This window comes from Hemicordylus capensis, chromosome 5 (genome assembly GCF_027244095.1).
Source record: "Hemicordylus capensis ecotype Gifberg chromosome 5, rHemCap1.1.pri, whole genome shotgun sequence".
NCBI classification, from domain to species: domain Eukaryota; kingdom Metazoa; phylum Chordata; class Lepidosauria; order Squamata; family Cordylidae; genus Hemicordylus; species Hemicordylus capensis.
Genome location: NC_069661.1, coordinates 152,826,414 through 152,849,013, shown reverse-complemented (window position 1 = coordinate 152,849,013; position 22,600 = coordinate 152,826,414). Strand labels below are relative to the sequence as shown.

General features: G+C 42.1%; 1 protein-coding gene across 4 annotated transcripts in view; it reads left to right on the top strand.

Annotated features, from left to right (window-relative positions):
• Positions 1-22,600, top strand: part of COG5 (component of oligomeric golgi complex 5) — a 270,566-nt gene that overhangs the window by 163,518 nt on the left and 84,448 nt on the right. For all 4 annotated transcript variants that reach the window (XM_053255351.1, XM_053255350.1, XM_053255353.1 and 1 more), the window contains 3 exons: positions 14,480-14,645; positions 16,326-16,438; positions 16,531-16,608. In XM_053255351.1, the coding sequence (XP_053111326.1) occupies positions 14,480-14,645; positions 16,326-16,438; positions 16,531-16,608 (357 nt within the window). The remainder of the gene's footprint in view (positions 1-14,479; positions 14,646-16,325; positions 16,439-16,530; positions 16,609-22,600) is intronic.

Genomic DNA, 22,600 nt, shown 5'->3' with positions numbered 1-22,600 from the left:
GGGGGGAGGGGGAACCTTAGCATACCCCCCACTACTTGAGGGGGTAAGTTTTTAAAAAAGATTTTTTGAAAAAAATGTTTGATGAACCCTCCCCCCTGAACCAAACGGGGTGTGTGTGTTCAATGGGGGCAAAACTAAACTCTCCCGGTCCGGTTCGGGTCCAGTTCGAACTTGAACCAAACCGGGCCAGGTGGTTTTGTGCACATGCATAGTGACTAGGTTATTATATGAATATCATGTTGGAAGTGAGTTTTTGAGTCACACAGGACTCTTTCTGACAGTGAAATTTCAGAGTATAGTTTTGCTAAGATCAGTGGAAGCACTAGGAGAAATTTAGGGAGGGGCACAGAGCGGGCAAGTGCATTTCTGGGTGGGTCAGCTGTGTCCCACATGTTAGATTTCTGAAACAGAAATGGGGGGCAGCTGGAGGGTGCTTGCCACCGTGCATTGCCCCTCCGGAGCCACCCTGGACAGGATGTTGCTTAAAGAACTCAAGTGAAGAATTAATAGGAATACAAAATGCAGCCTGATTGCTAGATATGATGGGTGTGTGTGTGTGGAATTTACTGTTCCAAACCAAACAGGACAGTTCCTTTTTGTAGTGGAAAAACACACACATGGTTCTTCAAATCTTAATATTTGCAGTTCTGACTATCATTGTTATTCCTTCAAATTGTACTCTTTAAATATAGCAACCCTAGGATTAGAATCAGAATCCACTTTAAGATGAGAATTAAGATGCGTTTACATTTTCATTCATGTAATGTGGAATTTCGATGCTTTTTAAAGTGCCCATCTTAACTCCCATGCCATATAAGCTGTAAAGACTTTGTACAGTCTGGTGTATTTTAATTTAATTAATTTATTTAACATATTTATATACCGCTCAAAACTTATGTCTCTGGGCAGTCTGGTATATGATGATGCCTTTAGAAATGAGGCTCCGCACACACACACTTTCCCTTTATCAGAGATGCATCAGGCAGAAATTCATCAGAGCATCTCTAGGAAGTGATTAGGGAATCTGCATCTGTTAAATGTCTGCCTGGATGCATCCCTCCCCAATCCAATGTCCAACTGAAAGACCAAGGCAAAATGTGGGTACCATCCCACACTTTATAAAGCCATCATCATATACCAGACTCTACATAGTCTTTACAGCTTATATAGTGCAGATGTTGAGTTAAGATGGCATTTTAACGTGGAATTTCCATGCTTTTTAGAACACGAATGAAAATGTAAGCACATCTTAACTCTAATCTGAAAACTGAGGTTTTTAATTACTGCATCTCCAGGGTTTTTTAGAAGAAAAATTTGCCTGGGCATTGTGAAAAAGCGAATAGTGCCTTTTACCCATGCTGGTTAAGTGGAGCGTCCGCATTCACAGGCAGTATATCTTGGGTATAATCGTTCATGCTAAAGACAAGATTCTAGGTTCCCATGGGGCAGTATACCTCTGGGGCAACAGCGGTCCTGAAGAGAGGCCACCAGCAGGGAGAGCAGTGTCTGCCCTGCAGGTTGGCACTGGAGCAGCGTCCAGGCCGCTGCCCCATCAGTGGGGCCAGCACAGTAGTGCAGACCTGAGAGAAGTGAGTGGCCATCAGCCAGAGGAGTGGGTCTACCTGGCCCAAAGGGCAGAACAGTGTATCAGCCACCATTGGTTGTGTGCAGAGCTGTAGATACATTGACTTCAAGAGTGCTACCGTGCAGACTTTTAGTGAGAAAGGATGCATTTTTTGCCTTGAAAATTGCAAACATGGGTAACTATTATAAAATATCAATGTTGGGGTTCTTTTTATATATACATAAAAGGCACTTCTCTGGCATAGAATCTACAATTTAAACTCTTTAAAGAGACCTTAAAATCACTTATGACTTCAGTCCAAAAAACCGTTGCCAGCAGTTTATACCCCTATTGAATCGAGGAAAACTTTAAGTTGCTCTTTCTAAGCCATTTTTCAATGGATCTTCACCAAATTTGCATGGGAGGTGTCTCTTGTCACCTAGCTGATGTGTGTTGATGCAGATTGAACAAATGGTTTTGATTTTATAAGCAATAGAATGTCCAGGGCTTATAATGATAGAATGTTGAAAACATTATCCATCTTAACTATACTGGCATGACTGTGCCAGTATAATTTTCAGGCAGATTGAAAGTTCCTGTAAGTTCTTGCTTTCAGTGTAAAGTTTGTTGATGCAAGTTTTTGATGAATTGGAGGGGGCTTCGCTGAAAACTGTAGATAAGCTTAAGAGAAGTCTCTCAGCTGAGTCTGTTCTTTGTAGATCAATCTGGCTGTCAGACTAATGTTTTTCTGGGGTTGTTTTTTGCCTCAGTGGGTTGATAGTCCACATTCATGGATGCCTGTCTTGAGCAGTTCAGCTGTGGTTCAGGACTGGAACCAAGAGTACTACAAAGCTTCGCTGCAGAAAGCAGATGTTCAGTTGGCTCTGTGTAATAGCTGGGAGCATGTTAAGCAAGTACAAAGGGTAGCATGAACAGGATAATGCAACTGTAATAGTGGAATGATTGCTTCATTGCACAGTGGTTTTCAGAAAGTCAACTTGTCATTTGGACAGGTTGAGGATCAAGTTAATGGTGGGGATCAAAACAGCTAAATTCTTGAAGACCCAACTGTCACATATCTCTTTTTAAAGTTAGTATTTTCTTCCATGGTGCCTTGTTTGGGGGTTGTTGTTTTTTTTAATTGGTATGAGTCTTGTGTGAATTTCTCAGGGGTGAGTACTTTGAGATTTGTAGGCTGTATGAGAACTGTCAAGGCTTTCAGCTTGATCAGCTCTGCACTGCTGCTGTGTGGTGCTTCACCTGGAAGCTGGGTCCTTTTTAAAGGGAAAAGTTGGCTGTCTGGATTCAATTTGATTTCAGTAGCAGTCTTTCTTCTCACTGTTTGTAAACACTTTATTCTAAAAGCATCTTCTTCTATATATTTATTTCTCCTAGAGGTGCACCCATCGCTAATCCCATGTGTTGCAGCTCTTGCAAGAGTTCGCAAGCAGCTGCTGATTAGCGACGGGATGGGGAGAAAATAGAGATGTGGCTGCCAGTGGGCCGGCCGCCGGGAACAGGCAATGGCAGCGGACTGGACGCTGGGAGGAAGTGGCTGACCGGCTTTCCAGCTGGCCTGTCAGCCAGAAACCGTGGACGGGGAGAAGCGGGCGGGGAGGGGAGGAGAAGCAGGCCAGCAGAGGCGCAGATGCTCTGCGTCTGGCCCAACTAGTTTCAGAATAATATTTTAGATAAGTAATTAACAAGCCATTGGATACTACATATTATGGGCCTGGGAGATAAGAGAACCTAGGGGATGTTTTGTTTTTAAATTGCTCAAGAATTGGCAAGACTTAGCCCTATTTGGATATGCAAAAAAAAAAAAAAAAACCAGCGCCAAAGCAGGTTGCAAGTGCCAGCATCACTCGCCCTCAGTGCATCTCTCGCCCTCTTAGCTCATGGTTACAGCTGAGTTTGTCTGCATAGGGAAACTCAATAACTGATGGCAGGCACTTCTGTGATTGGCAGCCTGGATTGCCCCTGATTCTTATAGATATAATTGGTTGTATCTAGAGCAGGGCTGCATAACTTGGTCCCTCCTGCAGAAGTTGGCCTGCAACTCCCATAACCCCTGACCACTGGCCACTGTGACTAGGGACTATGGAAGTTAAAAGTTACCTCTGGAAGGTAAAAACAACAACTGCCCCTTTAGTTAAGGCAAGTAGCCCAAAACCCCTGCTAACTTGGCAAAGAGGCACCTTTTAATGTGGCGATTCTCTTTATTTAGCAGGGGGAGACTAACTGCCCTATCCACCCCCAGCACCAGCACAATACCTCCAGGGACTGTTGCTGGTGTCTACTTTGTGTTTCTTTTTGTATATCTATCATATGTCTTTCAAATTTTGATGAAAATGACTGATGAAATCTGTTGGCTTGTCTAGGAAGGCAATCCTTTGTTGACTTGGTGAAGTTTTGACCAGTTATATCAAACCAGTTATGTTAAGTTATGGTTTTTCTGCCCCATAAAAGCCTATGGGTAGCAAGTACTGGCAAAGTTATGCAGAACATGACTGTTTTGATAATAAAGCTAGAATGCTGACACGTTTTGCCAGTCTTCTGACATCAGCAGGGGGATTGCTTCTATTGCAGGTGCTGCAATGCCTGTTCTGTTAGTGATGGAATGTGAACTCTCAGGGAAGTGGGAGAGGGGGAGACATATTGGGAAAGCCAAGTGGGCAGTTAGGGCAGTGTGGGGAAGAAGCAGTGTGTGGGATTGTTTCTGAGTAAGCCTGGCTATTATTGCAGCATCGTTTTCTCTCCCCTCTCCATCTTCTCTAATCTGTCAGGCAGAGAGCGGCTCCCTTACACTTCTTCAGAATTCACTCACATTTTTCTCAGTTGACAGTGTCCTGCTGCCATCCCCCACTGTCATAATGCTGACAGGAGAACTGCACTTGCTTTCTGCAATAAGAAGGTCTTATTGGCTTCAGTGGGCAGGGCTACTTTTATCTGCACCTGTTTTATATTTAAAACCCCAAACACTGAGGTAATCTCAGCTACATTCATCTATTTACTGTCTGTTCACAAACACGCAACACCAATGCATGCACACCACACAAAGACACAAATGCACACATGGAACACAAACACACACCAATCCACAAACACGCATGCAACACAAATGCACAAACACAGATGCAACACAGAGACACAGATGCAACAGACAAATGCACAAACACAGATGTAATGCACACAGCACAAGCACACAACCATGCCACAAACACACACAACACATACGCACAAATGCATGCAGCACAGCTGCAGAAACACACACGAACAGATGAGAAACACAAATGCATAGAGATCCAGTGCACAAACGCAAAACACAGACAAAACACACACAGACACAATGCACAGAGTTGCAGCACACAGTGCACAATGCACAAACAGAGGTGCAACACAGCACACAATCACACAAACGCAGATGCAGTGCACAAACTCACATAGACGCAGTGCACAAAAAGAGGTGTAGCATACAACACACAAGCAGAGGTTGTTGGGCTACAACTCCCATCATCCTCAGCCACAGTGGCTGGGATGATGGGAGTTGTAGTCTAAAAACATCTGGCAACCTAAGTTTGAAAACCCCTGCAATAAGGCCCAGATTCTTCACAAGGCAGTCCAGAGCAGGACAACATGGGCCTGGTGCCAGGCACACCATCCTCCCCATCTTAATTTGGACCTCAAAGACCAAGGGAAAGTGTAAGTGCATGGAGAGCAAGTTGGAAGTGAGCACGTTGGAAGTTAGCACAACTTGTGACATTGCAAAACTTCATTACTGATCATATGGCCAGTCTGTTAAGACATTGGCTTTAGGTTTCAGTTTCTTGGTTTTGTGGACCTTGAGCCAAAATATAATAGCCTTAATTCTGATCTTAAACCAACAGGTTTTTTTGACCATCAGATATAGAATAAATAATAACTAGAAAACATAAACAGAAAAAGGAAAACATGACATGTAATTAAAATGTGTGAAAAGTTAAAAACCTTAAAATGGACTTACATAATGAGGATGCCACATTAGGAGCCAGTGTGGTGTAGTGGTTAGAATGCTGGACTAGGACCGGGGAGACCCGAGTTCAAATCCCCATTCAGCCAGGATACTTGCTGGGTGACTCTGGGCCAGTCACTTCTCTCTCAGCCTAACCTACGTCACAGGGTTGTTGTGACAAGAAACTTAAGTATGTAGTACACTGCTCTGGGCTCCTTGGAGGAAGAGCGGGATAGAAATGTAAATAAATAAATAATAAAATAAATAAATAATTTTAAGTGTTTTAATGTAATTATCATTTCTTTTAAATTATGTTGGTGTAAATAATTAATATGAGTAAAATAACAAAATCAATAGCTCTTTACTAGATTAATGGATAGCTCATTCTTAGAATCAAATATTTCTCATGTAGGAATTAGTTAAAAGTTTGCTTTGTGAGCTAGTGCATTCCCCCCCATCTATCTATCTATCTATCTATGGATATGGGAACTCCGCCATCTAGACATGCCACTTCTTCCAGTTGAATTATGTTTTACCAACTTGTTCTTTGTATTGACATTATTTGTTATAGTCCTACCATTAGCATCCTGCCCCGGCGGCATATGAGATATGGAAGTGATATGCCACCTCCTGTGGTGCATGAAACACAGCCAAAGTTTGCCACCACCAATCTCTCTCTTACTCTCCTTCCACCCTTCACCGAGTGTGTGTGTGTGTTGTGTGTGCATGTCCATGTGTGCGCGTGCATGCACACATGCCCATTGAATTCTTGATTCCCCACTTACTTCTGCCACCAGCACATGCAAACAAGAGCTTCCCTCACTCTCCTCCAACTATCTTCTCTGCTCCCAACCTGAGTTTTGAAATGCCAGGAAAGTGAGAGGAAGGAAGAAATGCTTAAGCCAACAAGCTCAGTACTGGCCCAGCCCACTTCCTTCTGTTCCCTTTGCCATTTTAGCAGAGCAAGAGTGGAAGGAGAAGGACCATTTTAGAACAGCTCTTTGCTGAGTGGTGTGGCAGGTAAGGTCATGGTTGTGGGGGTTTTGCTGCCCTGTTGACACCCCAATAATCACGACTGGGGGCTGCTCCATCCTGTGTTCCAGTGTCTTTGCAAGGCTTTCTTGTGAGGAGGGAGGCTTCTTTGTGCGGAGCCTCCCAAAGGATCACCTAAAGCACAAAGGTTATCCCAGCTGCCCAGCTAAAGCAAGCAGGCACCTATAACGGGCAGCAGTGATATAGGAAGGTACTGGAGGTGGACGATCACTTCAGGGACAACAACAAAGGCATCATTCATATTGCGTGGGAGAAGGCAATGGTAAACCACTCCTGTGGTAAACTAAGAAAACCACATGGATGGACAAAATGGAATTATTGTCAATGTAGTGCCGGATAATGGGCCCCTCAGGTAGGATGGTACTCAACATGCTACTGAGAAAGAGCTGAGGATCTCTCGCAGTACCAATGGTGTTTGTGATGTGGTTAGACTAAAGCCTTTTGTGCGTCGAGCAGCTGATGTTGTCATGCGGGAAAAGAAAATCCGAAGCTGCAAAGGCAGAATTACAATGGGAACGTGGAATGTAAGAAGCATGAATATGGAAAAGCTCAACACAGTGAAAGATGAAATGAATCGACTACAGATTGATATCTTGGGTATCATTGAATTATAATGGACTGGAATGGGACACTTTCAGTCAGAAAATCATACCGTTTACTACTCAGGACACGAAAACCAAAAGAGGAATGCTGTTGCTTTCATTGTCAGGAAGGATATAGCAATGACAATACTTGGGTACAATGCGGTCAGTGACCAACTAATATCAATTAGATTTCATGGACAACCCTTTAACATGAAAGTTCCAACAACTGATACAGAAGAAGAGGAAGTTGATGAGTTTTATGCTCAAGTTCAATCTGAAATTGACAGAACATGCAAGCAAGATGTGATGCTGGTGGTTGGAGATGCAATACCAAAGTTGGAAAAGGTAAGGAGGAAAACCCAGGCAGCCTATATGGCCTAGGAAACAGAGATGAAGCAGGAGAATGACATATTCATTTCTGCCAAGCCAATGATCTCTTCATTGCTAACACATTCGTCAAACAATCAAAATGGCACCTATACACATAGACATCACCAGATGGAGTACACAGAAATCAAATTGATTACATTAGTGGCACAACAAGGTGGAAGAGCTCAGTTATAACAGCAAAGACATGGGTGGGGGCCAACTGTAGAACTGCTCATGTGCAAGTTCCAAGCCAAGCTAAAGCAGAAAAACAAAACTACCCAGCTTCCATGATATGATCTTGATAATGTACCACCATTTTCAAGGAGAACGTCAGGAACCACTTTGTTCTGAACCTCATTGATAGGGAACCAGAGGAACTGTGGAATGAAATCAAAGAGGTTTTTATGGATGAATGTGAAAAGAGACTGCCAAAGACCAAGAAACAGAAGAAAGCAAAATGTATGTCAGAGCAGATGATGGAAATTGCCCAGAAGAGAAGAGAAGAGAAGCCAAAGTCAAGAAAGATAAAAATCTCAGGAAGGAACTTAATAGGGAATTTCAGAAAGGTGTTAGAAGAGACAAGGAGCAATACTACAATGACGTCTGTAAAGACCTTGAGGATGGAAATAGACATGGAAAAACAAGTACAGTTTCCCAAAAGATCTTTGAACTCAGAGGGAGGTTCCAACCTCAAATCGGTATGTTAAGGGATGCCAAAGGACAGATAGTAACTGACTCAGAGAAGATCAAACAGAGATGGAAGGAGTATACTGAAAATCTGTACAGCAGGGACGTCAACATACAAGATACTCTAGAAATTATTCCCTACTTGCAAGAACCTCTAGTATGGGAAGATGAATTTAGATCAGCACTCCGGTCATTAATGACTCTGGTCATTACCTAATTGATGGAATAGCTACAGAAATATGGCAGGCAACAGAAGAAGAATCAGTCAAGGCTCTAACCAAACTATGCCAGCAAATTTGGTGAATGACACAGTGGCCAACATATTGGAAGAGGTCAGTCTACATACCCATACCAAAGAAAGGAGACGTAACCGATTGCGCAAACCATCGACAATATCCTTAATTTCACATGCTAGCAAAATAATTCTCAGGATCACCCAACCCAGATTAGAGCCCTACATGGAAAGGGAAATGCTGGATGTTTAAGCTGGTTTCATAAAAGGCCGAGGAACAAGAGACATCATTGCTGATTCACACTGGATAATTGAGAAAGCCAAAGAATACCAGAAAGAAGTCGATGTGTGCTTTATTGACTATAGAAAAGCCTTCGAGTGCGTCGACCATGTCAAGTTGTGGAATATCATTAGGGAAATGGGTGTCCCAGAATATCTCATTGTTCTCATGAGAAACCTATACACAGGGCAGCAAGCCATAGTCCAGACATAACATGGTGAAACAGACTGGTTCCAGATCAGCAAAGGAGTAAGACAAGGCTGTATATTTTCTCTTTCTTTATTCGATTTATATGCTGAACGTATACTGAGAGAAGCTGGATTGGAAGAAGGTGAGCATGGTTTTAAAGTTGGAGGAGGAAACATCAATAACCTGTGCTATGCTGATGACACCACTCTGATAGCTGAGAATATGGATGATCTGCAAGCTCTAGTAATGAAAGTCAAGGAGCACAGTGAAAAAATGGGACTACGACTAAATGTAAAGAAGACTAAACTAATGACAACAGGTTCAGCAACCAGTCTCAGAACTGACAATGAAGACATTGAAGTGGTGGATAGCTTTTGCCTTTTAGGATTGACCATCCTAAAAGGTAAAGGATGGTAAAGGATCCAGCAGTCAAGAAATATGCCACAGACTAGCACTTGGTAGGGTTGCAATGAAGGCCTTGGAAAGGATATTTTGATGCCATGACGTGTCTTCACCTACAAATATTAGAATCGTTTGGACAATGGTTTTCCCCGTGACACTCTGTGGATGTGAAAGCTGGACTTTGACGAAGCAAGATAGAAAATGCATTGATGCTTTTGAATTTTGGTGCTGGAGAAGACTTGCGGATACCATGGACAGCCAGGAAAACAAAAAAATGGATCATAGAACAAATCAATCCAGAATTTTTACTGGCGGCACAAACAACCAGGCTCAAACTGTCATCCTTTGGACACATTATCAGAAGAACCAGTTCCCTTGAGAAGTCTTATACTGCTGGGGAAAGTTGAAGGAAAGAGAAGAACAGGATGACCAGCAGCAAGGTGGATGGACTCACGACAGCAATGAATGCACCACTGAGAGACCTTAAAGGCCAAGTTGAAGACAGATCATTCTGGAGAGAATCAATCTATGTGGTCGCTAAGAGTCGACCCCAACTTGACGGCACTTAATCAGTCAGCCATGATCACCTTTAGTGGCGCAGTGAGGAAATGCTTGACTAACAAGCAGAAGGTTGCTGGTTCAAATCCCTGCTGGTATGTTTCCCAGACTATGGGAAACACCTATATTGGGCAGCAGCGATATAGGAAGATGCTGAAAGGCATCATCTCATACCGCACAGGAGGAGACAATGGTGAATCTCTCCTGTATTCTACCAAAGACAACCACAGGGCTCTGTGGGCACCAGGAGTCGAAATCGACTTGATGACACACCTTACTTTAGCCATGATATTGCAGCAAAAACTACTGTCTTTGTTTTCAATACAAATTTAGAGAATAAACTTATGTGGACTAAAGCCCACTTTATCAGATGTAGATATGTTTATTGGCCTTATAAGCCTCTGAGATATTTTCTATTAATAGATCAATTGAAGTCCTAGGTAAATAATGTCTGTTGTCCACCCATTCTGCTGAATTATTCTTCCTTTCTGCTTCCCAGGAAAGTAGTAGCTACAATGGCCAACCTCCAGACCAACATTGTGTGCACATAACATTTTGTCTGTGCAACAGGAACAGGGGAAGGCCATTTCCCCCACTTCCCTCTGCAGCCACTTGTCCCCCCCCCAAAAAAAAAAAATCCTGGAGGGTTTTAGGATCCCTCATGGACATGTTCTTTTTTACGATCTCTGGGCCATGAACTCTTAACATTCCAGTTTATCATTCAAAGGAAAAAAGAGCAGGAAAATGATCCACTTATTGGCTGACTATCCTCCTTAACTCCGTTTTTCGTTGACTGCTGCTTGAGCAGGTCTCAGAATTTTCCTCTGCTTGTTCTGTGGGATTGTGGGATAACAGTAAGTCTAATCCAAATTTTAATTCTACACTACTTATTTCTCCCTGCTAACATTTTATTTATTTATAGTGTCTCCCTGTTTTCCCTGCCTCTAATTAGAGCCTTGGGCCATAGCAAGTCCAAAACTGCTATAACCCAACGTATTTGGGACATGATGAAGCAGGGGGATGTTGCCCAAATAGGTCCGGACCTATTCTTAGGAGACCAAATCAGCAATTATTTTCCTGCTGAATATTTACTTAGGACCTCTAACGGGGACCATCGTAGGGCTCTTTCAGCGGCCAGACTTAACGCCCTTCATACGGCAGTATTGGAAGGACGTTTTGGGAAGGTGCCCTACAATCAAAGATTATGTCCATGCCAGAATGGTGAAGGAGAGACCACAGAACACCTGATGCTGAGGTGTAGATTTTATATTGAATTAAGGGGAAAGCTTCTTTCCCCACTGTTAATTCATCTCAATTCTAATTGTTCCTCTGGTAGGGACAAGGTTCTTTTTTTGGTTGCTGCCAAGTCAGAGTATGTTTACAGGAGGGTAGCAAAATTCTTATTTATAGCAAGTAAGATTCGATTTAGAATGATGGAGGCACAATATGCTGGGCTGTGCACTTTAGATTGACTGGCTTATTTGAATGGAATTGACTATATGTGCGGTATCGGGAGCCATTAATGTTTTATCCATTTTATGTTAAATGTATTTAATCTATTTTATGTATTTATTCTTGCTGTTTGTTTGTTTTTTTAATATGCTGGCCTTGGGCCGAAATAAACAAATAAACAGTAAACAGTGTCTTCCTGTTTGTTTTGCATGTTAATTTTTATTGAGACCCCACCCCGACCCTCTCATCCCAGTCTTGCAGGCTGCAAGTGCCTTATGGCCACAACAGCTAAGTTTACTTTCAAACGGTGTGCTGAGTGCCTCTCGAAAATCCTGTCATTGGGTGGGCATGCTAAGTGCCTCCTTTACCTGGGGGAGGCTCATAGAGCATCCTGTAAGGTCTGCAAAAGCTTTACTAGACAGGCATGCCGGAATAGGGCATCCCATCTCATGGCGTTCTTGTTGGAGAAGGCATTTCGGGCCAGTTCCTCAGCCACAAACACTATGGCCTCCTTAGTCTCCATGATGGAGGAAAACTCTTCTCAGGGAGAAAGGGCTGCTAAAATGCAGGAAGACATTATCTTACCTTTGGTTACAGATAAGCAACCTGTTCTTTTGGGGAGGCACAGAGGGAGGGAAGGATTGGTGAAAAAATGTTCTTTCCACTTTGCATATACATGTAACATGCAACATTAATCTGGAAGTTAGCCGTTACGTTTCAGAATAGCAAGCTTAAATAAATTTGAGAGATTAATCAATTTGTACTTTAGTTCATTAAGGTTATAGGCACACACTTACATGACATAAGTCCCACTGAACTTAATGGGGTTTACTTCTGAGTAAATATTGTAGGATTGTGTTATACATCGGTTCATTAAACTACAGATATAGTTGATTAATAGGTCAGGGACAGTTTTAATAAATTGGCCCTGGCCTATTAATAAATAAAAGTTAATAAATAAAAGTTAATAGGTTAGGGGAGAGAATCACCAAGGATGTCTAACACAGACATGAATTTCAGAAGAGGAAACTTTTTTAAAATGAGGAGTTTGTTGAAAAGAAAACTGAAAGGGAAAATCAGGAGAGTCACCTTGCTCTAGAATACATGGAGTTTATTTAAAACCACAATACTAGAAGCCCAGTTAGAATGTATACCAAAAAGGAGGAAACGTACCACCAAGACTAGGAGGATGCCTGCATGGAAATAAGACGTGGGTTCTCCCAGGGGTCTGTACTGGGACCAGTGCTTTTAAATTTACTCATAAATGATCTAGAAGTTGGGGTAAGCAGCGAGCTGGCCAAATTTGCAGATGACACCAAACTATTAGGGTAGTGAAATCCAAAAGAGATTGTGAGGAGCTTAAGGAGAAGCTGGGGGAATGGGTGACAAAATGTCAAATGCAGTTCATTGTTGGCAAGTGTAAAGTGATGCATATTTGGGCAAACCCCCCCCCCCCACTTCACATATACGTTGATGGGATCTGAGCTGTCAGAGACTGACCAGGAGAGGGATCTTTGGGTTGTGGTGGACAGCTTGTTGAAAGTGTTGACTCAATGTGCGGCAAATATGAAAATGGCCAATTCCATGCTAGGGATATTTATTTGTTGGTTTATTTAAAATATTTCTATTATTTATATATTTAAAATATTTATAATTAGGAAGGGGATGTGGGGAGGAACTGCTCATAATTTAATGCCTTTATATAAAACTATGGTGCAGCCACACTTGGAGTACTGCATACACTTCTGGTCACCATACCTAAAAAAGGACATTGTAGAACTGGAAAAGGTGCAGAAGAGGGCAACCAAGGTTGCGGAGGAGGGCAGCCAAGGGGCTTAGAGCACCTTCCTTATGAGGCAAGGCTACAACACCTGGGGCTTTTTAGTTTAGGAAAAAAAGACTGCGGCGAGACATGATAAAATAAAATCATCCATGGTGTGGAGAAAGAAAATTTTCTCCTCCTTGCATAATACTAAAACCAAGGGTCATCCCATGAAATTGATTGCCAAGAAATTTAGGACCAACAAAAGGAAGTATTTTCCCACACAACACATAATCAACTTGTGGAATTCTCTGCCACAAGATGTGGTGATGGCCAACAACCTGGATGACTTTAAGAGGGGTTTGGATAACTTCATAGAGAAGAGGTCTATCCACGGCTACTAGTCTGAGGGCTATAGGCCACCTTCATCCTCAGAGGCAGGATGCCTTGAATACCAGTTGCAGGAGAGAGGGCATGCCCTCAGCTCCTGCCTGTGGGCTTGCCAGCAGCATCTTCCCAGTTAGCACCCCTGCTAACTTGGCAAAGAGGCACCTTTTGATGTGGTGGTTCTCTTTATTTAGCAGGGGGAGAGTAACTGGCCCTATCCACCCCCAGCACAGTGACTGTTGCTGGTGTCTATCTGATGTTTCTTTTTAGATTGTGAGCCCTTTGGGGACAGGGATCAATTTTATTTATATATTATTTCTCTGTGTAAACCGCCCTGAGCCATTTTTGGAAGGGAGGTATAGAAATCGAATTCTTCTTCTTCATCATCATCATCATCATCATCATCATCTAGTGGTCCACTGTGTAAAACAGGATGCTGGACTAGATGGTCCTTGGGCTTCATCCAGCAGGGCTGTTCTTATGTTCTTAATTTTGGAGGATTAGTTGTGTATTAAGAAACATTTAATTTTTTGTGGCTATTTGTGGCTGTTATAGGGAATGAAAAAGTAAATATTAACAGTGATTCTGTTCGTATTGAGAACGTGAAATACTTAAGGGTTTTTAATATAAAAAATAAAGAGTGGCCTTTCCTCAGTTTTAAACAATGAACTATAGCTTTTGTTCTTTATATTGTAAGTTGCATTGTGGATTATCTCAGAAGTATTTCAGTATCTCAAAAAGGCACTTATATTGAGGTTTTAGTAATACACTGATTAATGACTTGATTATGATTATTCAGTGAAAATTCTTTATTAAACCATAGTCAGCCCTAGTAAATCAGATATAAACAAAATGAAGCAGAATAAATTGTAAGACAAAGTCTGTTAAAATATTTGTCATGAAGGATATTTCATAGTTAGAAATTACTGACATTTTCTCCTTTCTGTTTTCTTTCCCACCTCTTTCTAGAATCCTACTCAAGTAGGAACTGCTCTTCAAGTTTTCTATAATCTTGGAACTTTGAAAGTCACAATAACGAATGTTGTGGATGGATACTGTGTATCCTTGGAAGAAAACATCAACAACGCCTTGGATATTAAGGTTTTGACTCAGCCTTCTCAAACAGTAGTTAGAGGTACTATACCTTTTTGTCAGTATCAAAACAATGCCTGGTAATTTGACATAATATCTCTATAAACAAAATATAGCACAGTTCTGCATGTTCATATCAGTCTTCATCACACTTTACTGTTTGGTAAGCTGTTTTCTTTTTATGTGATGACATTGCAAGCCATGAAGTGGAAAAGTCACATTGAGGTAAATGAGTTGGCTCTTTTCCAAACCATTTTAGTTCAAATGTGTTGTGCTTAATATTGCAGCTTGATACTCTCCAGGTTTCAACTCATGCCAGCAGCTGGTGTAGCAAAGAAACTAATAGTGTGAACTGGGAAGTGTGTACTTCAATTCTGTCCTTCACTATGAATTAACTAGGTGGCAAACTCTGCAGTAACAACACTGGCTTACTTTTTAGGTGTGTGTTGTAAGGATTACAAAGACACTGTGTAGGAAGGGCTTTGAGCTCTTGAAGTGTGCCATATATTTGCAGTGGTATTATTAATTAGAAACAAAGATTTTAGAGAGTGAACAATCACTTTGCTAGAATTTTGACTTCTGCTTTTCGTTCTGGCATGTTGTGCTATAAAGGTCTTAAGAGACTTTCTTTCCATTTGTGCTGAAAATGGCTAATAATCCCACATCCTTAAAAATAATATAAAAACTTGGCAAGGGAAAAGTGGAATAACTTCTGTACTTGTCTCTGTTCTTATGTTTTTGGAGCCATTGTTGTACAAGTATTGTTAAATCCAACATATTGAATTATTATTGTAGGGCATAATTCATCTTAGTTATAAAACATTATGGACACACTCCAAACATTATTAGGCTCTTTTAACTCCCATTGAAATCTATGGTGCATAAATAGTTGACAGAATGTGGAGACAGAGTTACTTATCCAAAGCCACCATATCTGAAATAATAAATTTATTATTTATTTGTACTCCTTTTTGTATTCTTTCTTCCCTCCAAGGAGCTCAGGGTGGTATAGATAGAAGTTAACCCATTTTGATAGGGAGCTTCATAGTTGACTGGAGTTTTGAACTCAGGTCTCTCTGGTACAGATCCAAGACTGTAGCCACTACTGAACCAAGGCCTTCCTTGTCCAACTCCAACTAGCTATCTATACTAGCACACCTGTACTTAATTATCTGAATAATTCTGTGCCTTAAATTAACTGTAGTGATTACAAATTGTGCTATGTAAACCGCACTGAGTCATTTTTGGAAGGGCAGTATAGAAATTGATTCTATGATGATGATGTCCCTAGGCCTGAGGGAGAGGGACCCATCATCTGGGTGACAGCTCACTCTTCACTCTTCACTGTTGATGTTGTATGGCAATATGAGGTGATTGTAGTAGGTATATATGGTTGTTGTTTTTCGTTTCTGAATCAAGGAAAAGTGTGTGTGTGTGTGTGTGTGTGTGTGTGTGTGTGTGTGTGTAAGTGTCAGCAAGCATGGGGAGTATGCATAGTAGTGAGAGAAAGGTCATAGCAAGAATGTTTGGGGGTTGTCCTTTTTGGCCATGACCTCATTGTTGTTCTGCAGCAAAAACATGGCGATGGCAGGGAGAAAGCATTGAGGGACCTAGGGGTCCGTCTTCACTTTTTGATCCAGAGCCTACTCCAACCTTGTTACGCCCCTTGTGGTGGTGGTGGGATTTCAAGTGTTGATGTAGATTGTTCTTAAAACACCTCTAGGTGGCCCTGGCAGAGCAACTATGCCAACACCAGGAAACACGGCAGCTTTCAGAGCAGCTCTGTGGACCAACATGGAAAAATTGATGGATCAGATCTGTGCAGCTTGTGGGCAGGTATTTAGTCGTTTAAATCTCCTCTTTCACTTGGTATGGTTTTGAGAGTACTAGAAAATATGTAAATAATTTGAATATCATCTCTTTTTCAGGTGCAACACCTGCAGAAAGTATTGTCCAAGAAGAGAGATCCTGTTACACATGTGTGCTTCATTGATGAGCTAGCAAAGGTGATGTCATTTCCCATTTACCTCTAGCTAAATTCATTTTTGAAATGCAGCTAATAGTTTTTGTTGCATAAAAAGGGAGTGTTCTAACTGTATAATGAAACTGATGAAACAGTGATGATAGGGAGACTAGAACAATAAATAGGGATGAGCATGAACCGAGATGCACTGAGGTTCTTGCACTAGTTCGGCCAAGAACCGGTTTGGAAAAGGTCCAAACCGGTTTGGTGCCACAGGGAGAGGAGCGGTGAGTGGAATCTTTAAAAAAGAGGAGAGCAGGTTCTTATCTACTCTCCACCACTGCCTGCAGCTTCCTGCTGCGATGGCACCGCTCACAAGAACCCGCGCACAACACCGGCATGCACATGGCATCCATGCATGCTTGTGCACCATTTGCATGATCAGCATGGTGTTCTTGGGGGCAGCGTGCAGTTTCTTGGGGACAGTGTTGTCGCAGCAGGATTGCAGCGCCAAACCAGTTTGGACCTTATCCAAACTGGTTTGACGCTGAACCAGTGCACAAATCTCAGTTCGTGCACGTCCCTAATAACAAAGCGTATTGATAGATGGTTCAAAATAAATTTAAATCTATTGACTACAGGCACAGGCTCAGTGCAATCATGTAACAGTTGGGCAAAAATAAATTATCCATTGATATGCCTGGCATCTTGTCTAAACTAGGTCTTTAGCTGCTATAATTTTTCTTTATATGTCTGGTGTATTTAGATTGTAAACTTGGGGACAACCTTGGAGAAGCCGCTGCCAATCTGTTAGACAGTATTGCGCTCGATGGACCAATGGTCTGACTCAGTATATGGCAGCTTCCTATGTTCCTGTGTCTTTTAAATTTTTACTTCATGTTTGTAGACTTAAAAACATTTCTTAGACACTTAAGAAATAATGCAGTAGTGTTTGCCTATGCTACAGATCTCTGGGAAGCTTACAGTTCATGCGCAGATGAGGTGATCTGATTTAAACAAGGCACCAAGCACATGCTGTGCCACATGGGTAAGCTGTTGCTCACCTGGTGTCACATTTAAATCAGGCCCTCTACTTATAGACTTGGATCCAAAATAAAGGTAAAGTGTGCCCTCTAGTCGGTGTCGACTCTTGGCGACCACAGAGCCCTATATTTTTTCTTGGACAGAATACAGGAGGGGGTTTACTATTGCCATCTCCCACGCAGTATGACATGATGTCCTTCAGCATCTTCCTATATTGCTGCTGCCTGATATAGGTGCTTCCCATAGTCTGGGAAACATACCAGCAGGGATTTGAACTGGCAACCTCATGCTTGTTAGGCAAGTCATTTCCCACTGCATCATTAGGTCCAAAATATCTTGCTACCAGAATAGCTTGAGGTTATTTCTGATTGTGAAGGGGACTTTTCCACCTTCCATTGGCAAGACTCCCTACCTCAACCTTTCTGAAGGTAGGGGATAAAGATGTGCCTGGAACTGGGTGGGGGAAGTTTGAAGGTGGGGGCAGGGGTTGACTTTAAGGGAGGGTGAGGGTGCACTTACCCCTCGCTCCGCTTTCCTCCTGCTGGCGCGGCCACCCCGTTGCCTTGTCAGACCCTAGGTCAGCAGAAGTACCCGACAGGCCTGCATGCATACGTGCGTGCTCACGAGTGCGCATGCCGGGAGCATGAGCACGGTGTGCATGCGCACACGCTGGCGCATGCAGGTGCATCAGGTACTTCCTCTGTCATAGGGTCTGATAAGGCAATGGGGTGGCAGGGAGGTACACTGCCGCCCCGACAGACCCTTTGCAAATGGAGCGCCGGCAGGGGGAAAGTGGAGGGAGGGGTAAGTGCATCCTCCCCTGCCCTCAAAGTCAACCCCTCTGCCTTCCAACTGGCAGAACCGCTGGTTCTGTGTACAGCCCTAGTAGGGGAACCTCTGGAGCAGCTTTTAAGGGATGCAAAGGACTGCAGCCATGGGACGAATCAGGAACCCCACTGAAGCATCTTCTGCTCATGCATGGCATGTGTTGGGGCCAACTACTGTGATGATGGTTTTTTGTTTTATTTGAAAGTAAGATATTGTTACGTGTCACTAGTAATGATCAAGGTTATCTTTCCCTGTAATGCTGTGTAGATTGACTAATTAATCTTGTGCATTAGTAAGCGAATGTTTCTTCATATGGTATGTAGCATGATCCAGCCATCTGCTTCTTTCTGCTTTTTAAAAAAATTTCCTCTCTGAAAAACAATCACTGCTGTTCTTTGCCTGCAGTAACTCTGATATGACTATCAGTTCTCACCCATTCATTTTTATTGTTTTATATTCTTATTTAGAACATTTTGAGTGATGATTTCCCCTAAAGATTAGAGCAGCATTAGCAAAAACATTTATCTGTCGTCATGTGTGAAGGAGAATCCCCTCTCCCCCTCATGTTTAAGTTCTGGTTTTATGCAAAAGGAAAATGAAATGTTTCCAATTCCATGTAGCTGGTTTAGTAATTCCCACATATTTGGATTTTTAAATGAAAAGAAAAGATGATATACGCAAATCACTTGCAATGCTAAAATTAAACAGTGAATATGTGACACAGAGCTTGTTTTTCTTGGCTGTTCTGCAGTTTCTCCTGACAGAGTAGATTTTTTAAAAAAAATTAGAAAGCCAATGCTGTGAAAAATCACAAATGAAGTCCTTGTAAATGTAAAGTAATGTATATTGGGGCCAAAAGAATTCTGACTTCATTGGTGAATTCTGAATTGGCAGTGGCTAATCAGGAAAGAGATCTTGGAGTTGTGGTGATTTGCTCCATAGAAATATCAACAGTGTGCTGTGGCAGTGGGAAACAAACAAACAAATAAATTCAGTGCTGGGAATTGTTAAGAAAAGAACTAAAAGTAAAACTGCCAATATCATAATGTCTTTATATAAATCTGTGGTGTATGTTCTGTTCTGTTTCGCCATTTCAAATTGCAGAGCTGGAACATGCAGAAAAGAGCAACTAAAATGATCAAGGGGTTGTTGCACATTCATTAGGAGGCATTTGGGGCTTTATACCCTGCTTCTAGCTTTTTAGAGGTATCTTACTGGCTACTGTGTAAAACAGGCTGCTTGACTAAATGGACCCTGATCTGGCAGGGTTTATATTCTTACTCTGCTTTAGCTCTCTCTATACCTTGCTACCAAATGCTAGTTTGCATAAAAACTGTTTCCAAAAAGACAAGTCTGTGGGGGAAGAGAATTCTAAAGACAAGGGAAAAACATCAAAAATGTCCGCTACATACTGTTGCAGACTCATAGTTCACATCTACAGAGACTGCAGTTTAATTTTCACCCCAAGCCAAGACTCTTGGTGCCTTAACATTGTGCCCACTCACTTATTGAGTTCACTGTATGAATGTAGATGTGTGCAGATCAAGCTTCCTTTTGCTTTTATTGAAGAAAGGTCCTTTTTCTGGTGTGTGTGTGTGTGTGTGTGTGTTTTAGTTGTGTAACATTTTGTCACAGGAGGAACTTTTGAAAATGCCTAACTACTATAATTTAGGAATGCATGACAGTAGTTGTGAATAACCTGGTCACTTTATGACAAAATCATGGACACTATAATACTAAATAAAAAGCCAAAACAGTTTCACATATGATACTATTGTATTCCGGTCTATATATGTTTCTAGGAGAGGAGTAGACGTTGAATTGCTGTGTGTCCCCATTAGCAAGCTTAGTAACAACAAAACATACAAACATTTGCCCATTTTTAAAGAGCAGTATGCCCACTCTCACAGGAGATGGGAACATGAACCCTGCATTTTACATTTGTTTGCTAATTACTGTTACTGAGGTCAATGCTATCATTGCATTCATCTTCCGCAACAGCTGCAATGCCACTTTAGATGTCCATCTGTCTCCTTGGTGACTCTGCAGTGCATGTCCTATCCTTGAAAACATTGTAGAGATGAGACTCAGCCAGGCAGAGCATGAGCCCTTTAAGAATAAGAGAATATTTGATGATTTTAAAAATTGCCCATGATTTCACTTCTTAATTGTATCTGCTGTTTTATCTTCCTGCTCGAACAAGACTTTCTCTTTCCCATGCTTTCCCTTATTCCGCCTCCTTGCCTTCCTCTGCATACTTGCTTGCCAGTTGATCACACGCATCAATAAGATAGTTCATTTTTTCTGTTGCCTAGTATCTGGAGGCATCAGTGCATAATATACTCAAAATAAAACTCACAGTTTTATATAGGCTGAGATCCAAAGAGCTTATTTAGGCATGCTTAAAAGCTTAAGCATGCCTGGTGGGCCTCTTGACGCTTTCCCTCTGAACAGCAGTCTCCCATGCTTATTTCACAATGTGATTTTGAAAATCTCCTCAGTTCAAAATTGGTTTTTGTTGCATGCCATGCCATGGTGCAGTGCTTTTTGAGAACCAAGTCCAAAACTTCTTTGAGCACACAGAACTAGTTGTGTGGTTCTTTAAATCCAGACCATACTTGCTGTTATATGTTAGAACATGGACCAAAGTAGGCAGAATGGTTGTGACCAGGCAGCTCACCAGTGGTGAGTGACCACTCTCACCCTCTGGTTTTCAGGACACCCAGCACCACATAGATCTCCTCCCCAGAGGTCTCATTTTCTCTGCCATGTTTGAGAAAGTAAGAAACAGCAGGGATCCTTTTTGAGCAGTAGGAGAGGGCTCCCACTGTTTCTTACCATCTCCATATCCCAGAACCTAAGTCCTCTACCTGTGTGCCACAAAAGGATCTGAGGGGAAAGGGGATTGGTGGTAACCACAAATAATAGCTGGCTAGTGTGCTAAGCCTGAATTTGAGGATCCCTGGCTGTGACCTTATGAGGTTTGACAATACGGTGGCCAGACATGTATCTCCATATACTTCTAATGTTGCAGCATGAATGGCTAGAATATCCGTGTTATTCTTACTGTTACGTATCATGAACTGGTTTCACATATAGTACCGTAATTTTTGGCAGAAAGGCCGTATCGGCGTAAAAGCCACACTAAGGAAAAAAGGCTGGAAAATTGCAGAAGCCCAGCAGAAACGCTGCATCTCCATAAACGCTCCAGCTAAACCAATTAAATATGCTCCAAAGCAGGGGAAACTCTCTTGCTTTGGGGCCCTCTCTGCAGCACAGAACCGGTCATTGGTTGGAGGGCCCTGCTGTGCTGCTGCCATGCTGCCTGCCAGGCCAGCTCATTTGCTGCTGCTGCTGCTGCCACCCCTCCCCTTCCTCTTCCCTTAGCTTGCTCCTCTTCCACTCTTCCTCCATAGTCTGCGGTGGGCCACCTTAAAACGGACTCTTTGATCCTCCTTGCTCCCGTTCCACTCGTCCTCCATGGCCTGTGGTGCCACCTTAAAACAGACTGCTGAGTCGACCTTAAAACAGGCTGCTGAGCCCAGCCTTGCCAAAGCATCCTTGTTGAGCCCTATTGTTGACCTCCACAGCCCCGCCTCCTCTTCCTAGGCAGCCTCCTTTGCCTCTGTTCATATGTAAATGCCACATTGGCATAAACACCGCAGGCGGCGAAAATAGCTTTTAAAAACATACCTGCCACAGTGTTTCTATCTGAAATTATGGTATTGTCAGAATATGTTAAAAATCTTGCACTGTGCAGATGAAACAATTGATCTCAAAAATCAGTTCCAGCATCTCCCCAGTAGCAAAATTATTTATTTTCTTTTATATACATATGTAGACCTATGTTGTGAGGGTGTTTTGAGGAATTGTTCCATTTTGTTGGCTTAGATGTTTCATTTTACATGACAAGTTTTAGATGTTACTTCCATGTAAAAAAAAAAAATTATTTGCACATGAATTTAAAAAACAAAACAAAACCCTGGCCTCCTTCACCTTCTTGTTTTACTTTGGGAAGCAGGGAGCTGAAGCAAACACTGAGGCTATTTTTTTCAAGTGAACTAGACCTAAAACTTCTTCTCTGCCTTGAGCCTTAGCTGTGACTGAACCCCTAAACACAAAGTGTTGTAACCCATTCAAAACTTATTCAATAATTGGGCACT